At 39.1% G+C, this 26,010-nt stretch overlaps 2 protein-coding genes across 2 annotated transcripts; one reads left to right on the top strand and one right to left on the bottom strand.

Moving 5' to 3' along the window:
- Positions 1-6,270: 6,270 nt before the first annotated feature.
- Positions 6,271-8,684, bottom strand: LOC122085426 (transcription factor MYB115-like). The gene is made up of 3 exons (XM_042653860.1): positions 8,047-8,684; positions 7,764-7,890; positions 6,271-6,830 (listed from the first exon to the last, which is right to left on the bottom strand). Exons 1-3 carry the CDS (start codon positions 8,607-8,609, stop codon positions 6,477-6,479), a joined length of 1,044 nt encoding a protein of 347 aa, XP_042509794.1. The 5' UTR covers positions 8,610-8,684; the 3' UTR covers positions 6,271-6,476.
- Positions 8,685-22,020: 13,336 nt separating this feature from the next.
- On the top strand, positions 22,021-23,166 carry LOC122075015. The gene has a single exon (XM_042639977.1). The coding sequence runs from the start codon at positions 22,208-22,210 to the stop codon at positions 22,988-22,990; it is 783 nt and encodes a 260-aa protein (XP_042495911.1). The 5' UTR covers positions 22,021-22,207; the 3' UTR covers positions 22,991-23,166.
- The last annotated feature ends 2,844 nt before the right edge of the window (positions 23,167-26,010 follow it).

Below are 26,010 nucleotides of genomic sequence, written 5' to 3' on the forward strand. Positions count from 1 at the left end.
GTTTCACAGAAAGGGAAAGTTGAGCCCAAGATACATTGGACCATTTGAGATCTTATCCCGGGTTGGCTCAGTAGCCTACATGCTTGCTCTGCCACCTTCACTTGGGGATGTTCACAATGTATTCCATGTATCCATGTTGAAGAGATACGTGCATGATCCATCTCATGTACTACCCGTGGAACCAGAGTACCTAGAAGCTGATATGACCTATACACAACAGCCAGCTGAAATTTTGGACCGGAAGGTGAAAACCCTTCGCAACCGCTCCATTTCCTATGTAAAGCTACGATGGGCTGATCATTCACTTGAAGAAGCATCTTGGGAGGTAGAGGATGAAATGCAAGCTAAATACCCTCATCTTTTTGATCAACCAGGTACGCAATTTCGAGGACGAAATTTTTCAGAAGGGGGGGTAATGTAATACCCCGCTACTTAAACCCGGTCTGATTTCGCGGTTGAACCGGTTTAACCATGCAGGAACCGAGCCAGAGGGAATTAGACCGGGTTCCTTATGGGCTCTGATGGCTAGGGTGACCTTAAACACCGGCTGGCCCGACAAGTCCGAGCCAGTGCCAAAAGAGACGGGAGTGCCCAAGCCGTGTACATGCACCTACCATAAGGCCATTTATGGATAAAGCAGGTATTATATTCGTATTTTAAGGTATATACGTATGCTACATCGTATGCCAGGGGTGGGGTTTGTGCCGAGGCCCGAACCCTGTCAAAATCCCAAGTTTTGGCCCTCAGGTGGGCGGATAGGTGGGTGCACCCACCCACCTGAGTGACCCATCCATGTACACTATTCACTTAATTAGAAATGGTATATATAGCTTTATGTTTTTCTTTTCTTTCCATTTATGTCACCCGTACGTTGGTGAGGATAGTAAAGAGGAGAGAGAAAAGAAAGGGAAGAAGAAGGGAAGAGAAGGAAGAGGAAGAAAAGAGGGATTTCAGCGGCGCCGAAGCTTGATCTTCCCATTTCGGCGCTGGGAGAGTGATCTTCAACTCTAGATCTACAGTTAGAGGTAAGCAAAGTTGGGTTTTGTGAACATTCACCATACCCAAGCTTTAAACCCTTGATTCGAGTATGGTTTCTTGAGATCTTGTAGATCCCCTTTGAAATGATGAATCTAAGGTTTAATAGATGATTTATGTGTTGATCTTGAAGGATTTGAAGAGATATTGACAAGGTGGAAGAAGCATTGTGGGTTTGAAGTGATTTGGAGGGTTTGAAGTCGTTCTTGAGCAAAGAAGGTAAGATGGTTTCCCATCACTTGAATCTAACCTAGATCTAGGTTAGAACCATCCTATAAGACCTTGAAGGTGTGAAGAATGGGTGGGGAAAAACCCCATTTGAATCCCCAAAGAATGGAGAAAATGGGGAAGAAACAGGGTGTTTCCCGCCAAGACCGGTGGGTGCAACCGGTGGGCCCCTACCCGCCTGTGGGCACCCACCTGAGAAGGCAGGGGGGCCTTCGGGCACAACAGGCGGGCCCAACCGGCGGGCCATCCTACCCGCCGGTCCTAGCAGGGGCCCTTGGCCCAACCGACGGGACATACCGGTGGGCCCCTACCCGTCGGTCCCAACCGGTGGGTAGGACCGGTGGGCCAGACTGCCCACCTGTCTGACCCACCCGTGTGGCCCCGAGGGTGATCCTTATGTCCGATTGAACCCAAATCGGACGTGTGACCTTCTTTTGACGTTCTAAACACGATTTTTTCATCGGATTTCATTAATTTTGATCCTAAAATGGTGAAGTACTAACCCCGCTCAATTATGTTAGGTTCACCAAATCCTACCCGATTCGCACTGGATCTCACCCGTACTGAACGGGAATCCTCGTACGCTACAAGTAAGTGGGGAGAGGACGTTTGGCCTTGTTTCAAGGCATTGTTTGGCATTCATTTAATTATATCTAGTCTAGTCATGCCATCATGAATATGCTATGTAGATTAGTCATTTTTCACATTGATGTGCATATGTGCTATGTTTACTTTCCAATTGCCAATTGAATGAGATGTTTATATGTTGAATGTGGACATCATTGTGCATGTTGCATTGATAGACTAGATGCCGTAGTCGGCTTGGAGACGAGTGCATTGGTGGCCCGTGGAATGGGACACGGAGGCACTATGCAATCGTACTATTGTCATATAGGAGCATGCGGTATTAGGATTCTCACCATCCCATGCTACGACCCTTCCCAACAGGGGTTAAGGTGTTGGGTTATCATTTGGGGGGAAGCAGTGGTCGCGGTCGTCGGGTCACTGTGGCGGTTTGACATAACGCCCGACGAGTCATGTAGGACAGTCGGCAACCCCGGTGGTACATTCAAGAGGGCCAATCGTACTGCTTTTAAATTGCTGGAGTCAGGACCTTTATTTTCAGTCATTTACATTTCTGTTGAGAGCCGGTGGACGGCATTGTCTTTACTTTTTCGAGTACTCACGGTGGGCCTTCTCCGACAGCCCTATGGGCGTATCACGGGAGGGAGTTCGCGGCTCGTACCCGGAGTATACGCGCACTGTGGTTGTAGTAGCACTAAAACCAAGGACTTAGTAATGTTGCTTAGGTGGAAGTGATTTAAAATGTATAGCATGACATGTAGTGCATATGATGTGTTGTGATGTGTGGACTGCTGTGTGGTCCATCTTACCACTTACTGAGCTAGTGAGCTCATTCCACGTGTACACCCCTTTTTAGATGATTTTGCAGGTCATACATCTGAGGAGCACGGGGTAGGTCCCACAGTCGAGTTTCCTGAAGAGGACTGGTGGACCCCTGAGGAGTTAGAGCACGGCACCGACTGCTCGTGCGAGAGTTGTGCTGCGGGACAGCAGTTCTTAGGCCGAGCTGAGCTCCACCTTTGAGGCCGTGCTGAGCTCCACTTCTGAGGCCGAGCTGAGCTCTTCTACGTGATGCCGAGCTAGGCTCAACCCTTGATGCCGAGCTGAGCTCTAGCCTTGATACCGAGTCGAGCTGTGTACTCTGATTGTTTTGATGATTTCCTGTATATACTTGATATATGAATTGTACTTTTATTGTGTAATTATCATGCCTTCGGGCCCACATGTATATAATTATTGTATCACAATTTGGGTATCAAGTATATGGGATTTATTCACAGGTAAAACTTAGTCTTCCGCTGATCTGATGAGTTTATATTAGTTGTGTGTATGCTGTGGTGGAATACAGTATCTGATGATCCTGGCAGGTTTGGGTTAACCGGTGTTAACTCGGTCACCGCTCCGGTTCAGTGTGAATGGGGTGTGACACCCGTGCCCTAATCCGGTCTAATTTGAACTGTTGCGATAGACCTCTATATGAGCATAGACTGGTCAACCGCAAGCGTACGAATCAGTGTAGCTACGGGTCGAACACAGGGAGAGCAGCCACTTTATTTTTTATTTCTTTTAATAATGCGAAAGTGAACTGATTAATGGTTGTAATCTAATTCTAATTACTATCCTAAAAATAACGTCCTAACCATTCCTCATCTAAGAATTTAAAGACGCAAGCCACGCAATTAAAAATAAATAAATAACTGAAAATAAACAACCCACGTAAATGTGTAATCCTTTCAGCTTTGATAATTCTAGAAATGGTTTGTACCTATACTCCCTTTTATTATATGTTCCTAAGTACTTAATTTTTTTTCTTATCTTCCTTTCTACATCAATTTCTTAAATTTAATGAATATTTCACTTTTATGCTTCATGAAGTAGATCCAGACTTTCCTTGAGTAATCATCAACGAAGGTCCTAAAATATTCTTTTTGCCTTTAGATTTGGTTGTGGAGGGACCCTATACATCACTATGTACATAATCAAGCACCCCATTACTGTTATATTTAACAATGAAACTAACCTTGCACTGTTCCCAAACACACAATACTTACAGAAGTTCAGTTTATAAATTTTCACTCTTTCAACAGTTTCCTTTTTTGAAGCTCCATCAATCATCTTTCTCCCATATGCCTAAGTCGCATATGCCACAGATGGGTATCATTTGTATCGGGTATCATCTGTATTAGATCCTGCATCTATAGTCACAGATGCTCCACCTGTAATAATGCTCCCTTTGAGTATGTATAGATTTCTTGTTAGCTGTCCCTTCATGACAACCATAACACCTTTAATAACTTTGAGAACTCCACCTTCTACTATGTACATGTAGCCATTTGAGTCAAGTGCTCCCAAAGATACTAAGTTTTTTCTTAATTCTGGTATATGTCTTAAGTTCTTATTATCTCATCAAATATATTGATTTTGATAGTGCCTATTCCAATGGTCTTGCTGACAACATTGTTTTTCATTAAGATAGACCCACCACTATATGATTGATATGTATCAAACCAATCTTTGTGTGAACACATGTGATATGAACATTCAGAATCTAAAATCTAAGAATTGGAAGGTTGATTCTTACCCGATGATAGTACTTCTCAATCATCTCCATTTGAACTATCAGCCATGTTAGCTTCCTCAGATGTCTTATTTGTACCTTTCTTCTTCAAGTCTGCCTTCTTCTTCAAGCACTCTTTCTTCATATGACCTTCCTTCTTGCAATAGTAACAAAAGACCTTTGTCTTTGCCCCTTTTAATTTTGATCGACTCTTCCCAAGTCCCTTCTGATTTGATCTCCCTCTTTCCTGGTCCTTGTCACCTCCAAAAAGACCTCATTGAGATTTTGTACTGCTGATATTCTTCCTTATATCATTAGAAATAAGGGCAACAATGATTTCATTCATCTCAAGGATCTCTTACAAAAGAGTCATTATAAGTGATCATATGATTCTGGGAGCAATGATAGTAGCAGTAACGCTTTGTTTTCATCCTTGATCTTAACCTCCAAGTTTGCAAGTTTACTTATGATCTGATTGACCATGTTAAAATGTTTTAATAAATCCATACCTTCCTTCATTTGTAGAAAATACAATTGCTTCTTTACGAACAACTTGTTCGTTAATGACTTCATCATATAAAAGCTTTCAAGTTTCACCCATAACTGCGGTGTAGATTCGATACCCACAATACATTGTAAGACATTATCAAAATGATTCAATCGAATAGCCCTTACCGCCTTTTCCTCTATCTCTTCCCAACCTTCGTCAGTAACTTTTGTAGGTTTCTTAGATTTTTCCAATAACATTTTCGCCAAACCCTGTTGTATCAGAAGATCCTTCATCCTTTAACACCAGAGGGTGAAATTCTTCTTCCCATTGAATCGCTTGATGTCATACTTGACATTCGATCCCTTCTCTGCCATCGTGATAGTAAACCCTAGAAAACGAAAAGCTAGAGCTCTAATACCAGTTTGTAGAAATGCAACCATAAAAGCAATGCAAAAGGTAATGGAAAAATAAGAACAAACAATGCATACAGATTTACAAGGTTCAACAAGATTGCCTATGTCATCGTGAGATGAGATTCTACTTCACTATCAATGGAGAATAGGGTTATAATGCTCGTCCTCACACCTCTCAGTATTGCTTGTATTACAGAGAAAGAAAAACCTCGCTACAAATATATAGCGAAAAACCCTAATCCAAAATATACAAAACCGCACTCAAATAAAAAATTTGAGCAGGTTTTGTTTTGTTAAGGCACCTGCAATAGTACTCCCTAGATGCGACTGAATACAAGACATCGTACACCAGCAAAAGGTTCTATTTTATTTATATCTTTCGTATATGAAAACCTTGTATTACGTTTGTTTAGGTGTTCTAGGAACAAATTGGTTTATATGCTAAGAGAATGATGAAACTTGGAGATTGAGGTTGAACTATTGATAAAAAAGCCGACATGTTGAATAATGAAGAAATGTTGTTGATGGGCTACCCTGGAAAAGATGTGGTTTCAATGATGAAATATTGAAGTGCTTCAAGGCAAATCAAATTGAAGAAGTCTTTCATGATGATCAAGATTGGCAAAATGGGCGTCTAAAGTTACCAAAACAAGAAGAAGAAAAAAAAGTACGGAAAAAAAATACTTTCGTCTGTAATTTGGTGTCTGTTGGAGTTTGAGGCAATTTTGATGTTAAATAACTATGAACCATATTTGATCCCTATTAGATAATCATTTCGTGCTGAACATTTATGTGGGATCTTGTTTGACATAGATAATTTTAAATATGACAAATTAAATATATATATATATATTTTTTTTCGTGGGAGGGGTTGTGGTTGGTGTCTTCTAGTGCTTACCAACTCACGAGCTTAACGTGAATTCAATATTATATTAATTTTTTTTCCATTAAAGCAAAACGGCTAAAGAAAACGATTACGACAAAATTTCCACAGCGAATCAAACGACAAATGTCATAACATTACTAACAAAGACAGAAGTTTCAGTTCTATCCTTCTCCACTTCGAAAAAAGAAAATAAAAATTCTATTCTAAAATCACTAAAAAAACCCTTAACAGGTTTAAAAGACATAGAAACATATCTGGGTCTGCATGGAAATGAAGCTTCATTTAGAATTTGTATTGAGACATCATTTCTATCAAGTCCATATCACTCTTCGTCTCATACTGCAGCGATGAATCCATAACCAATGGCACTGTCATCTTGTTACTTTCACTAGTTGCATTGTTTGCAGGTTCAATCAAGTTTTTCATGTGACTTTGGAGAAGTGAACTTGGTTTTTCATGATTTGAGCTTCGAAATTTTCGACTTGAAAAATGTCTTTTTTTGGCTGTATTCCAATGATTCTTTATCGAGTTTGCTGTTCTCCCATTAAGCTTCTTGGCGATTTCTGCCCATTTATTTCCAAATTCTGAATGAGCCTTGATTATAATCATTTCCTCTTCCTCGGTCCATGCATCTTTCTGCAATTAAAAATGCACTTATTATATATAAATATGTACATTACCAGTATAAACATGTTTCTATCAATTGGATGAGAAGGACATGGTGTAAAAGCCCCACTAATACGCTGTAATAGTGTACTTATCCATTAAGAATTGACATGCATAAATTACCGATGGAGCGGCTGATGACTCCAATAGGTACATTCTATAACAACAACACAAAAGGAAGCTAATTTACATGCAATAGTGTAGAGGTGTCAATTCTAAGCCCACACTAGCAGGGCTGATCAAGCCTGATAGATTAAACCTTGAATCGGCCAGACCTATTTAATAAATGTGTCAGGCTCAATCCTAGCCCGATTATAATCAATCGCACCTAGTGTAGGGGTTTAGACCAATGGTTTCTGACCATCCCGACCATTTATAAGCCCGACTCAACCTGACCATTTGTAAGGTATATATTGATATTTTATCAATTATTGAATGTAACTAAGTGTAAATTACTTCCTAAATTAGTGATGATTTAATGTATATTAAGCTTTCAAAATCCCAACACGGATTCGGAGTAAAAGTTAACGATCAAGATAGAAGTAGAAGATAAATGGCTTACTAGCCTAGTAAAGGCTTGTTTAGACTAGTTCAACACGATTATTAGAAGCCTGCTTAAAGCCCAAAAATCATCCAATCATTTATAAACCTTACGATGTCTGTCATATGCATGCCTGACTACATATTAGGGAGTCACAATGCAAGGAAAAAAATATGGTGAGGCCCAACTAGGCTTGACAGGTTGACACCCCTAAAACGACGGTGTACATGTATCTGTACATATATATATGTATGGATATGATTTTATGTGTTTGTATGCACTGGAAATGCATGTATGTGTTGGATTTAGTGAATTCCATATACATAAAATGCAAAGCAAAGACAAAGAGGAAGAAGAAGAACCTTGATGCCCGGCCTCAGATGATTGTGCCATCTTTCCCTGCACTGTTTTCCTTTTCTTCCTTTCAATGATTGAGCAATTTGACACCAATTTTTTGACCCATGCACCTCCACCAAGTCCATTAAAAGTCTGCACATAAAGAGTTTTGAGATAAATGCTTGTTCTGAGAAGAAATGAAGAAAGAAACCAAGATATAGATATATATATATATATATATACATTACGAAACTAAGAACATTCTATATAAAAGATGATTCATCATTCATGCTTAAAAAAAAAAATTACCTATCTTCTTCAGTACTCCATTGCCCCTTGACCAAATTGTCCTTCCATTGAGCTTTTCTTGTCTTCCTAATTGGAACTTTTGTTCTAATCATGCCCATCTTCTTACAAAGCTTATTTTCTTTAGTAGTGCATGCCATCTGCTCAGGTAAAAATGCCAAGTTAGGCAACTGTGGTTGTTGAAAATTCAATGAGGGGCTCCTATCTTGGGCAGTCATGACCTCAGGCATGATTCCAGGAGGAAAATTCATGGAGGCCCTATCCTGAAAATTCTCAATGGTACCATCTTCTATAAGGGGTATCAAATCGAAGATATTGAAATTCGAAGAAGAACCATTCAGTAAAGTTTTGAAGTGATTGAAATAGGGAGGACCGACCCCAAATTCCGAATTTGATGATAAGCAATCAACATGAAACTGATCCATTTGGGGGAAATCTTGGGGATATCCTTTAGATGAGCAAGAATCTAAAGGATACTCATTTCTGAATCCCGGTTTCATGTAATTTTCAGGCAGAATTGACGACTGAAAAATGAGATCATCTCTATATTTGGAACCAAACTCCATGGGGGAGAGATTTGGTGAGAGAGAAACCAAAACCAAAGAAAACAACTAGAGTGGTTTTGGAATTGTGGTTTATCGTTGTTTCCTTCGTCGTACTTTATAGCAGGGAGGGGGTGTCACTTATTCCAGTTGATGATTCGTAGTCGTTGATTCACATGTTCATCCGATGGTTGGAATTAGGAGATAGTTTTGATCAGTAAGCCTCTCTCTTTTTAGTACTCTCAGTGGGCAGTGCAATAATTATTATGTCTTTGGAAGTTCTATTTATGGAAAACTTTCTGTCAAAGGATTCCATATGGGAATTGTACATTGGTTACAAAGATGTTTCATAGCCATCTACAATGTATGGAGAGTTATGACTAGATTTTTTTTAAAAAAATATGGTAAACTAGAATAAAAAGATATATATGAGAGAGAGAGAGAGAGAGAGAGAGAGAGAGAGAATTACTTGGTTGTCTTACTGGCAGTGGCCATTCATTTACTTATAATTTTTAGGGACAAAAAAATATGGAATGCTAGCTAAGGCTGGCTCATCCTTATCTAGCACATAAAACATATAAAACACATGATACTTAGATCTGGACATAGTCCATAGTACAAGTGTTGAACCAAAACTGGAATAGGATCAACTCTTCAACTCTCACCCTCAATTTGGTCATATATATCATGCATGCCAATTTAAAGATAATAGAATGAAACATCCTTTTTTGGTTGTGCTATTATCCCAGTTTTAGCCCCACATGTCTTGGGATTTGTGTGGAAGGTCTACAGTTATAGACTCTATATAGGCTTGCCCAACTTGTTGAAATTGAGGAGAAGGTATTTAGTGTTAGAATTGTAACTTGAGTTTAATGGGAGGTTTGAATCCCTTCCAGTGTTTCTGGCACAGCCAACAATGACATGAAGGATCATCCTGTCCTTCTCGCTTTTAGATTTCTACTAACTAGAGGTCATTGGTTCTCCTCAACTCTAGTGTATCATCTATCATCATGAGCAATAGTTAGGTTTTGGGCCCAGGTGTAACTTCCCCTCTCCTTAAAAAATTGTCATCCTCGAAAACTAACAAAGCTGCTAACTCAAATAATCCAGGGTATTTCTTCTTATTCGTTTTCTCGCTCCCAAGATGGTTCTTGCTCTGAGTGGTTTCTCCACTTGACTTTAACGTAGGAGATAATACGGTTCTGAAGTTGTAATCCTTCCGATCAATAATTCCATGTATCTAGTGTTGAGTTTCCCTTTCTTTTCAAATCTTCTGACCTCTTAAATGGGTGAGACTTTGAGGATTACCTTTTCCCTAAATTAAACTCTAAGTTTTCTGCCTTATAGCCGCGTAACTTTTCTGTCTTGATTGAGATGTCCTGATTATTTATCCTATATCCACCTTCTCGCAAGTGGCATGAATTAGGTTTGGTCCCAAAATTCTTCATTCACTAAATTTGTCCCAATACAATGGTGTTCTTCACCTCCGTCCATATTAAGCTTTGAAAGCTGACATGCCGATGGTCGAATGATAGCTGTTGTTGTAGAAAAACCCTATTAGTGACACATATTCATCCCAACTATAATCTATGTCTAGAACACAAGCTCTGAGTATGTCTTCTAATGTCTGTATTGTAAGTTCTGACTGACCATCAGTCTATGGGTGAAAGGTTGTGCTGAATTTTAGTTGTGTACCTATAGATTTCTATACACATTCCAAGAATTTAGATACAATGCTAACTGGAACACCATGTAGTTGGATAATGTTATCCACATACAATTTAGCCAACTTCTCCATGGAGAAGTTAATATTTACAGGAATAAAGTGAGCTACTTTGGTTAGACAATCCACTAATAACCAGGTTGTATCATCAAGGAAGTTAACGTCATGGTAATATCGTTCATCAATAATCCTGGTTCTATTCTTCGTGTTTCTTCAATCAACAATTGCTCATTCATAGTTAGGGTTGAAAGAGAAAATGTATGGGATTTTCCACTCAAAGCATTAGCCACCATGTTGGGCTTTACCAGATGATAGTGGATGGTGTGGTCATAATATTTTATCAACTCCAACCATCTTCTTTGTCTCATGATCAGCTCATTTTGATTGAAAAAATGCTTCAAAATTTTGTGATCACTGTAAATTTCACTTTTTCCACCAGATATATAATGACGACAGATCTTTAATACAAAGATCACATCTGCTAATTCCAAATCAAACATGGTGTAATTATTTTTGTAATCGTTCAACTGTCGTGACTTGTATGTAGTGACTTTCTCATTTTGCATCAACATATAACTTAACCTTAGTTTGGAAGCATCGATATACACCACCATTGTATGGGACATGGGTTTAATATTTTTTGCTTTACCATTGTAAGGGTCAATTTTATAAGCCCAAATATTAGGGACTATATTGAAAACTTTTTGTCAAAGGATTCCATGTGACAATTGTACATAGGTTATTAGGACATTTCAAGACCATATATGGGGAATGGAGAGTCATGATTGGATTTTTAAAAAAAATTTAGGTAACCTGGAATAAGAAGAAATATAAAAGAGAGAGAGAAAATTAGAAGAGAATTATTTGGCTTATCTTTGTTATAATGGCTATTCATTTATTTATAATTTTTAGGGAAAAACAACATAGAATGCTAGCTAAGGTTGACTTAACCTTATCTAGCACATAGAGTGCTTAAAACATGTAACACAATGGATCTGGACATAGTCTATAGTATAAGGGTTGAACTATAATTGGAACCCGATCAACTCTTCAACACTCCATCTCAAGTTAATGCATATATGTCACACATGACTAACTTGGAAACAATATGATGAAACATATTTTTAGACAACCTTTTAATGAAAACATCATAGGATGAAACATCTTTTTAGACAAGCCTTTAGTGAAAATGTCAGCCAAGTGATTATCTGTAGTTATAAATTGAGTGTATATCAAACCATATTCAATTTTTTCTTTGATGAAATGTTGATGAATATCAATATGCTTAGTCCTATCATGTTAAACTAGATTATAAGCTATATTAATTGTTGTTTTGTTGTCACAATAAAACTTCATAGGTCCTTTCAAAGTCAAATTTAGGTCACTGAGAAGACCCTTCAGCCATATGAGTTCGTACACTCCTTGAGCCATTATCCTATATTCGGATTTAGCATTAGACTTGGAGAAAACTAGTTACCTTTTTCATTCTCAGATTTGTAGAATTTGTAAACTGAAACTCAAACATAATGCTTAGTGTTGAACATTTCGATAGTAAAAAATCCAACCAAATAAAGCTATTAATGTGATTTGAAGTATGCATAAATCATATGCTCTGATACCATTTGATAGACAATATCCATTAATCACTAAATGAGAGTTTAGAATCCAGTATCGTTCACTGTCATACTATGGATTCCAATATACAAAGATGTAGCCGTTGATGTCACCCTTATCTTATAGAAGACCTGTCAGCCTCCTATTACTATTGGTAGTTACAAGTTAGTGAAATATCTATCCCACTTAATAACAAACTCCTTAAAGATAAGAGATTTAGAGTCCAAGCCTAGAGATGTTAGCCAACGTCTATGTGACTTGGTCAAATGGGCCAACGAAATAAGAAAAATATCATACAATTAACTTACACCATCTCCCAACAATCGCATTAGATTAAGGACTCACACAAAATTGATAACCCAAAAGATATTATAAAAAAATATGTTATGGTCCTATATCAGTCATATGGAGGGTTGATTTCCACATCGATTTTGAAAGAGATTTAATGTGATAGATCGTCTAGGCTTCTCTCACCATATCGGTGGTATTAAAGCAGTTGATCCTCAGTCCCAATCCTCGTGCAGAAGGGACAACTTAGTGCCAGAGTGAAGTTCTAGGAAAATGCTATTTTTCGCTTGCCTATAGCATAATGGAATCCCTCGGTTACACCCGTGCCCAAAACATGGTATAATTTGAACTTATCATAGTAAGTATTATTCTGGCGACCATCAGTACATGTGCTTGTGGACTGTAGTAATCGATGAGTCAGAGAGATGATCTAACCTTCCATGTATATCCTTGAAGTATCAAGAGAGCATAAAAATATATCTAGATAGATTTTTGGATGTTTGGTAGTAAGTGAATCGAATTGCTTTAACCTATAATACATGGTAAAATTACATCCTTTTATTCTGCAAAAACCCTTATAGAAACCCCCCTTCGAAGTGAGTAAGTGTACTGGAGAAAATTCAGTTTGGACAATATAGGAATGACTTACCAATAGATTAACTAGTTGATCAGTGACCTACCGGTGCCATCTATCAGTGGATCTGAAATTCCCCAAAATGGATTATTGTCTGTGGGACCCTGTGCTTCTTGTTTATATTTCGCGTTAAGTCCCTCTACGTGTAACTTATCACTTCTTGAGATCCATCAACACCTTATGAGATCAAGGTGGTGGGCATCCATGGACCAACAGGGAGGTTAATGGGTTTTGGAAACATAACTTGGCTAAGGCAAACATGCCTCAGTGGCTTTTGCCTATATATATCCCTTAAAGCTCATCATTCACGTGTCAAGAAAGGAAAGAAAAGAGACAAAGAGAAGGAAAGAAGGGAGAAGAAGAAGGAAGAAAGAAGATATTGGATTTGACTTATTTGGGGTTTTGCTATCCACACACGCATAACCCAAGGTAGGTAAGTAAAGCCTTATGTGATGAAGCCATGAAGCTTAGAGGTCAGATTAGTCCTAAAATGAAGTTATTTTGAATATGATTGTTATACATGCTTTTTGAGTATTAATGTGCATAGAGAAGTTAATTTGATCGAGCAAAGCATTACCTAAAAGACAAGTTATACATTTCAAACTTGGTTTTAGATTCATTAAACATTTGTAGTCATAATCATATTTTTTTTTTTTTTTCCTCTTTAATCACCCAAAGAACACTCAATAGTTTTCTACTCGTACATGATTTCTACCATCTAAAGGAAAATGCTTAAAGAAGAGAAAATAATTGTAAATCAATAAAGGTATTACAATATAACATTAATATAGTTTGACAGTCAATTGTAGCTCTTAATAGTATCTAGCAAAAAATTATAGATTATATTGTTTGTGTAAGATATAAAATCAGTTCTAAAGATACCTTTGATACAACAACCATCAATCCATACTATTGTTCCTAGAGTTGGATATCAATTTTTTGAGTTAGGGAGTAATTCTGCTCTTTGTTTGCATTAGTCCTCCTGATTTGTTGGGTTGTGCCTCTTTCCTCTTACTCTTATTTTGTTTTGTTTAATTTTTTTAAATGTACCCATGTAGCCAACCCCACTAAGTTGGGATAAGGCTGAGTTTGTTGTTATTGTTGTTGTTGTTGTTATTGATGTTGTTGTTGTTTGCACTGATTCTAAAGTTCTATAAACTTCTATGAAAAAGCCATAAAGTCTTTAGTAATGTTACAGATATGCTTCTAGGTGAACAAAAATTACTTTTATATGAAATCTCAATAGGTTTATGCCATATGGTAGAAGGAGAGAATGTGGGAAGAAATGGCTTAGGTCATCTATTATAAGGCTTCCCCTAGTCTTTCATAGTGGCACCCTTTAGGAGCAGACAACATCATCCCTATATATTACACTATTACCTACCCATCCTACTAATCCCTTCCATACTACATTTACACATCATAAACATTAACATTCCCCACCACACCCCCTCAAGTTTGCATATAGATGAAACATATGTCCAATATGCAAATATAAACTCCCCAACTTGTTCTTTCCCCAGATGCTAGTATCATAGCACATTCGACATCCTCCTGGTCTCCTCAGAGCTCACTGATTCCTTTCCGTCAAGAACTTCATTTTGAGGTGAGGCGTTGAGACAAATGCTCCGAGGTTGCTCAGCCTGACTTGATCAAGGATACCATTATATACAGATGGAATATCAACTACCATCAATTCGAGCATGACCATGGATACTTGGTTTCCAGTTCTTATCGTTAACATCAGTTGGATCGATCATTCAACTAATTGTCCTGAGAACCCCATAGGGGTTATCCAACTTTTTTGAGATATTCATCCTTTAACCCCATCTTATAGGTTTGAAGGAACATGATGTCAGACGAGCTCCCGTTATCCAATAATACATAATAAATCTTCAATTGGTAATTTGCACAGTGATGACAAGGGCATCATCATATACAACTCAAATTCCGACTAGATCTTTGTTCGAGAATGATATAACCTACCCTTTTTCCTTGTCTACCTGTATCATGCCTTCCATTATCCTGATTCTCCCTCTTTTTATCGGCGACGTTGACCAATTCTTTGGCCATCTCGATTTACTTGATTACTCTGATCATTGTTACCCTACTTGCTTATAAATCGACCAAGGTATCCTCTTTGAATGAGGCTCTCGATTTCTCCCTTGAGATGCCAACAATCATCGGTGTTGTGACCCTGATATTTGTGGAAGCGGTAAAACTTGTTCGTGTTCCTTCTTTTGGGATGACTATTGACCTTGCTCGGCCACTTGATGTAGTCTTAGTCTTGTAACTGCATTAGGATCTATGACCTCTTATTGTTAATGGGACTATAGCATTCGAACATTTTTGGCTGGCTTTTGGGTCGATTGGAACCTCTGTCTGACCGATGTTTCTTACTTCTCTCCTCCCAGGGTGTTTTGTCTTCTATCAAAGCCCCTTTTTTGTTAGTCTTTCAGTCTGCTTCCTCATCGTTATCCTCCGTGGACTCTGCCACATGAATGTACTTATCGCAATGGGCCTTTAGGTCGGCTAGGCCCTGAGGTTCTCTCTTGTAAGGGATAGCTTGAGGCTCTTAATATTTGATTCCTCCTAAGAGGGCCGTGAATTCCATGTTTGCGTTTAGGTCTCTTACCTCTATCTTCTCCTAATTGAAGTAAATCATGGATGCTCAGAGGGACTCATATTTTCGTTGCTTCATGTCCATCAAGTTATCAGGGGTCTTTAGAAGGGCCTTACTGCTCGAGAAGCCCCTCATAATGGCCTGGCTCAAATCTTGAAAGGTATAAATAGACTTTAGCAGAATTCGATTATACGAGATTCTAGTTGCCTTCCTGAAGGTGAGGGGGAGGTCCCAGCACATGATGTGCTTAGAGACTCGATGGAATTGTGTCACCATTTTGAAGCCTTCCAAATGATCCACTGGGTCTATACTACCATCATATGTATCATACTTGGTCATTCTTAACCCTATGAATAGGCTGTCTCTCATTACTTCGTTGGCTAAAGTTGTATCATTCTATAGATCTGGTTCCTTGATTACCTCTTAGTTCTATACAACCTTCTGGACTTCTTCTTAAAGGCCAAAATCATTTGTCTCAGGGACTAAGGCCAGAATCATTCGTCTCGAGGACTCGTTGGCTTCTCCTTGACGAGGTTCCTCAGCCGGGTCACTGGTGTTGTGGTCCGAAGTTCCTTTGACTGTATTTGGCTCTCTTCACACATGATTGGGGGGGTTTACAGCCTGATTTGGTTGATCCAAAGCTATTGTGAGCATCCATATGATCCTACAACACATGCACACTTCAGCTTGGTACTGTATTATTATGTGCTTGGGTGACGTCTTTGGAAATCTCGTAGATGTTATATGCCATTTGATAGAACTACTACTGCAACTCATTAAATTGTGCTCTCGTGACAATCGTTTAACCCATGGCCGGAGTTGGGAGGCAGTGGAGGAGGATCTTATGGCATGCGGCTCTAGTTGCCACTGAGTTGGCTCCCTTAGCGGCTTTGGATTGTCAAGGTTCTATGGCTTGGCCCATCAGGAGCTTATCTCTCAATGACAGGGTCCACAGTCGGAGCAGGCGGGAGGGCTGGATTTGGATTCATGTTAAGTGTTTGTTTCAGGTTTTTTTTTTTTTTTTTTTTTTATCTGCTAATAAGTTTTCCTCACCATGTCAAGTTTGTTGCTCATCTCTTTTCCCACAGATGATGTCAATCTGTTGCACCAGAAAATCGGTCAATGGTTATCTCTGTGCTGCGCAGCTAGATGAAGTCAAGAGAGGCCTAGAGCATACTCCATGGGGGACTCCCCAATGATCAAGTTAGTCTTCCTTACAATAGTAATGAATAAGGGGTGAGGAAAAAGCAACAGTGAGAAAAATAGTGAAATGATCATACTTTGGGGCCCCTCCTCTATTTATAGTGCAGGATAGGGTAACTCAAAGGTAGTTACTTGCTCCCCAAGGTGGTGAGAGATTTTGATTGGAGTCTTTCCCCAGTGGGTTTCTTTCCTTAGGCATAGTGAGTTCTTCCTAAATTGGGATACTCAAATTTCCATGTTAGGAGATTGGGTTTGAGTATAAGTCTTCCACAAAAGGAAGGAGAGATGTTAGGGGGCTTCGTGATCCAACAGGGATTCCTTTCCCTTGTGTGTCATCCTAGTCATTGACAGTTGTTTCTATGCCACGTGTTATTCACCTATTGGTAGGCTTTTTGGGTATATCAAATCCCAAACCAACACCTTCAAGTGGTGTTAGTATTTGACATTCCAAAGGATTTGAGTTTGCACTCAATGTGTTTCAGTTTATTTTAAAAAGCTCACACCCAATTCACCCTCTTTTTTGGTGTTGCCATTTGATTCAACACCTTAGAGGAGTTCAGTTGATCGTATATGGCTTGTGAATGGTTTAATTAAGTTTCATGCTTTTTTCAATAGCTTTTGACTAAGATCAGACTTGAGTCTTGCTTAGGTATTGGGGTGTACTACACTGTTTGACTATCATCTTATCACAGTACCTATTTTATACCCCCTCCACCCTGCTTTAAACATAGTTTTGACCATGTTCCCAAAATATTGTGGTTGGTATCGACATCAATGAGTAGTACTCTAAAAGTCCTTTCTAATATGCATAGATCATCAAAATACAACGATTAACGGTTGAATGTTGAAAAAGAATCAGATTGGCACCTTTTTCTCTCTTACCCTATCACTAAAAGAATTTAGGCAACTGGGACTTTATGTCTCTAGATGGAACATATACATGGCCCCTCCATCCTTAACATAATGGAACATTTCCTATCCAATAATGGCCTTCCAATCAAAGAATTTGTGTTTTTCCTTTATGTTTTTGCCATATCATACTACTTTATTTGGTTGGGAATGAATGATATAGTTAAAATGGGAAACCGTTTGATCTCTTGAAGGTAGTCAAGAATATTAAGATATGACTAAATGACCTTTAGTTATTCTAAGGGCCCGTTTGATAACGTTTCAAGAAAAGCGTTTCTGCTGTTTCTGGACACAGAAACGATAGAAACGAAACAAAAAGCGTTTGATAAAACTGTTTTGTTTCACTTGTTTTCAGAAATAGAAATTGAAATTTCTACCTATTTATGGTTCAAGAAACGACCCAGGCGAAACAAGTAGAACTTGTTTCCCTGTTTCTGGAAATGACTCGTGGCCATTCTTTCGCTGGTTACTATCAACTTCCAAACATGACTTATCAAACACCTTAAATTCCGTTTCTATTTCTATAAACATGAAACAAGTAGAACTTGTTTCCCTGTTTCTGGAAATGACTCGTGGCCATTCTTTCGCTGGTTACTATCAACTTCCAAACATGACTTATCAAACACCTTAAATTCCGTTTCTATTTCTATAAACATAAATTCATGTTTCTGTCGTTTCTTGAAACAGAAACGGCAGAAATGTCAGAAACGGCAGAAAAGTTATCAAACGGGCTCTAAGTGGTACCAAAACTAAGCCTCTGTCAAAACCCAAACCCCATCACACCTTGGTTAAAATACCAAAATCTTATTTCAATCACATCTTGCATCATTGTGATAGATGAGAACTTTAAGGAATACACTAGCAATGTTGGATGGGCAGCAATTCTTTTTTTTAAATGACTCTTGTGTTTGTGTATCATTAAACTTTGGGTTTGTAAGGAGTGCACATGAATAAAAATTCAGAGACATCCTCGAAGGACTCCATCAAGCAAGGCAATTTAGGATAATTGTTGTTGTCACTGTTTGGTCTGATTGTGCAGAGGTGATTTCTTTATTTGATCAGGATCAAGGAAACTAGCCATGGAATCTTCAGTTTGGGATTCTTGTTCAAGAAGATATCCTATAAGATATTCAGAACAGGTCGAGGTTTAGATCTGAAACCGATTTTGGGATGTAATTTTGTATGTCTAGGGATATATATACCATTTATAACTCCTCGACCTCATTAACCTTGCACAATATTGTCCTCTTTGGCCCATGGGCCTCAAGGCTTTAAAACGCGTTGTGCCATGTTAAGGAGGCTAGAGGTTATTAACTAGCCCAGTAATCTCTCCCTAGGCAATGTGGAACTAAAGTTTGTACATTCTCACTGATCTCCCAAATCCCCTGGTACTTGCCGTATTCTTGATCGGGACACCTCACCAATCTTCCAGGTGGGTCTAATACTTTTCGTATTCTTAGGTCTTACAATCTTCCCCTCTTTCGGCACAGCATCCCCACTGTGACCCCACACACTATAGGGGTCGGCTCTAAACCCATTCCAGATTTTGGTTATAAGGCTTATGGCAATGCCGAAAGTGGTGCCTTATTCCATTTGAAATTATTTGGTCCATGAATTCTTTCCTTGATGTTTACTATGTTGAAGGTAGGAACTGAAATCTGGTATGACTCGACATATTTTTTGTACATTCTTTTCTCTTTAATTTAATTCTTTGCTGTCTGATAGCAAAAAAAAAAAAGTGGTAACTGCGAAAAAAAGAAAAAACCTTTATCCCTCTGTTCCTCACTTGAAAGGAAGGGACATCCCAGGGCATGGTTTTAAAAATTGGATTATTCGGATCAGATTGGTATCAACCAAAATCGATCCTCAATACTGATCCATGTTGTACCAATTCATTGCTAAGGTATAAGGGTAAAATGGTTAAAAAAACAATTTTTTTAAAACAAAAGATAATTTCATTTGATCCAATCCAATATCAATTCAATTTGTAGTAGTATTGATTGAGATTGATCCCAAATTTTAAAACCTTGCCCTAGAGTATTATCGGTTAACATTAAGGCAATCTAAGAACATGTGAATTTGAATATAAAAATTCCTTGCAGTATGATCCACTCAAATACCCAAAACACAAGTGTCATTTCAACTTTCTTTTCTCTCTATTGGAAGTGTGGTTTCAGTTGTAACCGTTGCGAAACCACATGTTTTTCTATTCTTTTAATAGTTATATGGAAAATGATAAATGTTTTGTGCACTGGGGTGAAATAGGGTTGGGTTTCTTAAAACTCTAACTCCACCCTAGGTCCCCAAAACTCAATCTAGACCAAATCTAACCTTGTCAGGCTCGTGTCTAGGCCCAACCTGTTGGGCTCATACCAACCCAACCCAACTCTAATTGACCATGATTGGGCCGGATTAACCCTAATTGGCCATAATTTTTGTCAAGGTGGGGCTAACTTGGTGGACCTTGTTTTTGCCCTTTGTGTCCTATGCATTAAAAAAAGAAGCAATGTAGATCAAATGATCAATAGACAATTAAAATTATGAAGTGCAACACATAATAGATGTTTAAGACGATTGGGCATTAGAATCAATGACCTAAATTTGATTCTTATAAATAAAAGAATAGGATAATAATCTTAAATTATATTATATAAATCAGGGTTAAAATTAGGGTCAGTAGGGTCAGGTTGGGCCGGCCTAGGCCTAGGCCTCAACCCAAGCCTTGCCCAATCCTAACCCAAATTTCATTATTAAAAATAAAAAGATTAGATGATAGTCCTAAATTATATTATATAAATCAGGGTTAAAATCAAAGCTAGGTTGGGCATAGGCCTCAACCAAGACTCTATCCAACCCTAACCCAGGTTCAATATTTTTCAACCCTAACCCACCCTCAAGGTCAGAAATCTTAACTCAGACCCTGTTCAAGCTCAAGATGGGTTCGAATCGTCAAAACCAAATTTACACCCCTATTTTGCATCATTGTGCACCCAACCGTTGGATGTGCATGACTATGTACGAATCACAACCCCTCACTACTATTCAACGATTTAGGTGCATGATCGCTCACAAAATATATAAATATTTTGGGTAGACAATATTTCGTTTCTGTTTTTCTTATGCAAAATTATGATTGTTATATATTATATTTCTGTTGTCCATAGAAAAAAAAAAAAAAAAAAAAAAAACGATTAAAACGAGGATACAATGTCACAGTGCATTTTAGACCGTCAGATGGGAATCCACTTAAACGACTATAAAAAATTCTCTTCAAAGAGTCAATACAGAACCTAGTCGTGGTCATGGTCGCGGTTGGTGCGTACATCAATACTGAAGGGCCGATGGCGGCACAGCACGCAAGGGCCAGTATCCGGCACGAGCTTCGTCGCCGATTCCACGTGCCCCCACGCTTTGACACCCATTCACCACGTTTGAAACACATCCTTTTCCCCACTGTGAAACCGCCCCAACCAGTCGCAGGTTTCCTTCCACATACCTCAATTAATTTACTAAACATTTTCTCCTTTTATTTTTGGAAAAAATTTAGACGAAGCAATGGATCTATCATGGCTCTAATAAAATCCAATTTTTATCTTTTAATATGGTTTCAGTTTGACTTCATTGGTTTTGATGTGAGAATGAATAAAATCAAAACATAAATCCATAAAGATCGTGGATTTAGAAAATGGTATTGGTATCGGGTATCAATACCAGATACCAATATCGATATCAATCCAAATTAGATTAGATTGGATCGATGAGTATTGGTCGGTTTTCTCCTTTTTTTTTTTTAAAGTATTATTTTTTACTGTTTTAGCTTTGAAATGATACGAGTAACCGATCCAGATTGGTCAAGAATTGGGACCAATCTCAGTTGTACCGATATGATACTACCTATATGGCCGATATAATACCAATACTTGAAACCATGATAATGATGTATTAATTTATATGTTTTCCAATTTTTTTTTATTAATTTACTTTTGGTTTTGTTCTCCATTAATCATGTAAATATGTATTCAAAAATATGAAGAAAAAAATGTATTTTTATATATATATATATTTTTTATGAATTTCATGTTGGTATCAATTTCTTATTGGATTTTTATTAGTTTCGATCCGACTTTTTATGTCCAATGTCTTATTGATCTGTCTCACAAAATTTCAATCCAAAACATGAACCAATAAATTCATATCCATTTTGATTTAATTTGATTTCGTCGATTTAAACATTCTTTCCCAGTTTTGTTTCAGAATAGTAACCGGTTGTCGTCGGTTATCATTCCAAAACCCATGCCAACATGGCACAGCCACGTCAGAGAAGATGTGGGGTCCGCACACAGTATCCTTCCTCCAAAGGAATCTTCCTCCCTCGGTCCTCCCGTCGCGTCTCCTATGGGGAATTAGGATTACTATTTAGATTCAATCCCGCTTTGTTTCAAACTCTAAATCTCTCTATCTCTCTCTCTCTCTATCGTTACACTCCCCGTCTTGACAGATTCTTCAATTGTAGAGAGAGAATCTCGATTTGATCACCTTGATATTCTTGTTAGCTGTTTCAATTTTTCCATTAGTCTGTGATCGATAAATCATAGATCTGCGCTTTCTAGTCCAAACTTTGTGCGAAGATGGCCTGCGTGGATTTCTGTTGTGTAAACGGCGTTGGAAAGGCATTCTTCTCTTCTCTCAACATTAATACCGATCAGCAGCAACAACAATTACGGCGAAACGGTTCGTGCCGCCGCCAACTCCCTCAAGCGATTCTCAAGTCTAATTCTCAGCAGCCTCAGATCAAACCCACGGAAGATCATTGGAAACTTCCACATATGGCACCTGTAGTTTATGAGAATCTTAGCTTCTGTGGGGAAGAGAGTAATGGTACCAGAAAGGGAGAAATCTCTACCGAGACACTAGATATGTGGATGAGGGATTCGGTGAGTGAGATTGTGAAGAAAATAGAAGAAGCTCCGTTCTTGGTTCATGTGTTTTCTTCAAAGAAGAATGGGAAGAATAAAGTGACACACTTAGATAGGGAGAAGGGTGCGGCTAAGGAGTGGCCATTCATCAAGAGGAGATGGGAGGAGAGAGAGGAGAGAGGGGAGTACTCGACCCCTGATGGGATCATCCTCGTTGAAGAACTCAAAGATGAGAATGAAGAAGAGGATGGAGAAAGAAGAGATGATGAATCAAGGACAAGAGCTTGGGGGATAGTGATTCAAGGGAGGGGGTTGAATTGTAGTCCAGTTTGTTATATACTGGAGACTTGCCGTGTGGGTTCACCTTCTATTGGTTTCTGTACACACTTTTGTTTGGTGAAGGCTCAGTGCCATGGTGAGACTGCTCTGCAACAGATGAAGAAATCTTGGCTGTTACATCCGCAGCTCATGGACCAGCACAGTTATTTTTTCTGACCTTCAACCAACATTATGAATGAATTGAATTGAATTGAATATTCTGTACAAATCAAATTGGTATTCGCCCAATGTAGAATTGAATTGGGTTTCTTTTATTTTCTAGTTTAATTGATGTAAAGAAAAGATTTCTGAGGTCAGATCATTACCATATCAGAATGCAACTAATTATTCAACTGTTTTTTTTTTTTTTTTTTTTTTTTTTGAACAAATTTAATGGGGAAAGCTTTCCTCTTCCCACTGGGGAGGAAGAATCCTTTCAGCCACATTTTTAGAATTCGTTAGATCAAAATCATTAAATCTTGACCATTGAATATGAGTCCATGTGTTATCATATGGTGTAACTTCATCTAAATATACAGTACAGCCCTTGTATAAACATACAATACAGCACAAGGAAAACTTCAAATCTAGTACATGCGTTTTTTAGTGGGCTCGAGTGTACCTTTGATCTATTAAGTGAGTGCCTTCCACATGGGTGGATATGGTCAAATGGTAAAGTTTCTCTTTGCTAAGTAGAAGATGCGGGGAATCAAATGCATGTTCGATTCCGAAATTAGAAATGAAGTCAAAATTGTAGCCAAAGAGGGAGATTGTTAAAATTTTTGCTGGAAGAGAATATTTTTGGAGAAGTTCTCTCGAGTAAACCTTGGACCCACCAGAAGATGGAGAAGTTCTCTCGAGTAAACCTTGGACCCACCAGAAGATGGAACCTCAATGATTTTGGCTTGGGCGCCACCACTAGAGCTCGCGGTATGCTGGTCAAGGTTAGGTGGGACACTAGTAGAGGCTTTGGAAGATTGGCCGATCTTCAGCTGCTTGATCGTCGCCCGTTCAGTTGAGAACAAGTTGAAGTCAAAGTTTGGATGAACCTTCTCTACCTCCTTACACTAGGTCAGAAACCTAAGTAGATAACAATCAACTCTTGCCTTGGCTTTCTCCCTCTTAAAGTCTTGGGTGCCCTTTTACTTGGTGACCGAGTAGAGAACCTCGCGTTCGGCCTGAGCAATGACCTTGTTGACCTACTCCTTATACTTTGCACCATCATTCTTCGGTACTAACACTTGCTTCTTCAAGGTATCTATATCGTTGCTGCCTTGTGGAGCTCGACGTTCCTCCTCTTCAGCTCTTCATCTGCGGTCAAGGCCTTGGTCATAGCCATGAGTGAGGTCTTCTCAATATCCTTCATGCTGGCCATGAGCCCATCGCACTCAGTGCTCTTGGTTATGACTAGGGCGACAGAAGCCTCCTTCTCCTTTCTCCCTTTGCCAACTCCCCCCCTTAACTTCTTCACCTCATCGCCAACATTCTCAAACTTCTTCCTATAGTCCTTCCCCGAACGGTAGTACTCTGAAGCCCGGGCAAGAAGTTCACCCATCATAACTTGCCTCTACAAAGAAAGAGAAACAATTAACCGCAAAAAGAAATAAGGGAAGGAATACAATGTATATTGAAACACAAGGAGATAATCCACCCCTACTAGATGTATATAGCCCTTTTCCAGAAGAGAACTGAACTTCTTCCTTGGAAAGGTCGCCTTATCCTTTGGAAGAACCCCCTTAGTCACCATAGCATGGGCTATGCCTGTGTCATTGTTCACCAACTGCCCACAGGAAACCCCGTAATTGAGGACATAAAGGTCAGGAGCAAGAACGGAAACCCATTTCTTTCGCCTATTTACTAGGACCCCTTGGCCCTTGCCACTTCGCTTCAGAGGTGACACAATGGCAACCTCGTTTATAAACTCAATGGGAGTAGATGTGGTTCTGGCCATAGCAGCCACAACTCCAACTCAGGCCAATGGAGTAGAGGCTCCTCATAAGGCACCATGTCTTTTCTCTTCTTCATGCCAGTGTCATCCTCTCCGAGTTTACGCTTCCTTGCAACGAGGGGAATGTTGTCATCTGACAACTTACAGCCCTCCCATCGAGGAGAAAGGGTCATTCCCACATCCTCCCCAGATTTTCCTTGCTCGATGGCTCCCCCTTGGTCCTCAGGGATAGGACTAGCAACTCCTTCCTCTGGTCCATGCTCTTCACCAACCTCATCGAGCACCTCTAAAAAAAGATCGTGATCCATAGGAACTGCAAGGAGAAAGTAACACTATGAGAAAAACCAACAACACAACATTATAGACATGACACAACTAGTAACAAAACTCACCTAAACTCAGACCATATTGGCCAACACTCGGTTGTCAGATAGATTGGTGGTGAGAACCACACGAATGGGCACCTTTAGTTGTTCCAAGGTTCTCTTGTCTTCCTCCCCAAGGGTAGGTGCCTTATTAGCCTTCTTTGTGTTCATCACCAGCTAGACGGTTGGGAAATTGAACGGCTCAGAAGCCTTAGCAAAGAAGAACTTATCCTTCCACTCATATTTTGAGGTCGACAAAAAATCTATGACTAGGTGAAGCCTATTGCACCATCTAAAACATCCGGGAAAGTTGGATGTGCGGAGAAGGTGTAGACGTTCACAAATAACTTCATAGTGGGAACATTATCAAGACGATTATAACTAATGTAGAAGTCGAGCACACTCTTCCTAGAATTTGGGACCAGTTGGGCAGGAATGTTATTGTAATATTATAGAACTCGACGAAGAAATTTGAGAATGGGGAAGCGAAGGCCAGCCAAAGAGGAGTGATTATAGAAACATATCTCCCCTCCCCTACCACTGTTGGCTCTTTCCCCCTCACTGGGAACCCTCAGGAATACTGAGTCAGGGATATGGTAATCTCTCCTATACTTCTCTAGTTCTCGAGCCAATATCCTCGACACTTATTTACCTACATGAAGCCTATTGTTTACCTACATAAAGCCTAGAGGTGGGATCGTTCTTAGGGTTATAGCTTAGGGGTGATCTTATTGGGATCCTTTTGAGGTTTAGAAACCTTTCTAACAGGGGAACCGTGGACAGCAGGCCTTTTGCCCTTGGAAGGAGAGGTGTGAGAGGTCCCCACATCAGGATCAAAATGCTTGTCAAAATCCGATGAGGTTTCTCTGTATACCAATATGAAG

The sequence above is a fragment of the Macadamia integrifolia genome, chromosome 1 (genome assembly GCF_013358625.1).
Source record: "Macadamia integrifolia cultivar HAES 741 chromosome 1, SCU_Mint_v3, whole genome shotgun sequence".
Lineage (NCBI taxonomy): Eukaryota > Viridiplantae > Streptophyta > Magnoliopsida > Proteales > Proteaceae > Macadamia > Macadamia integrifolia.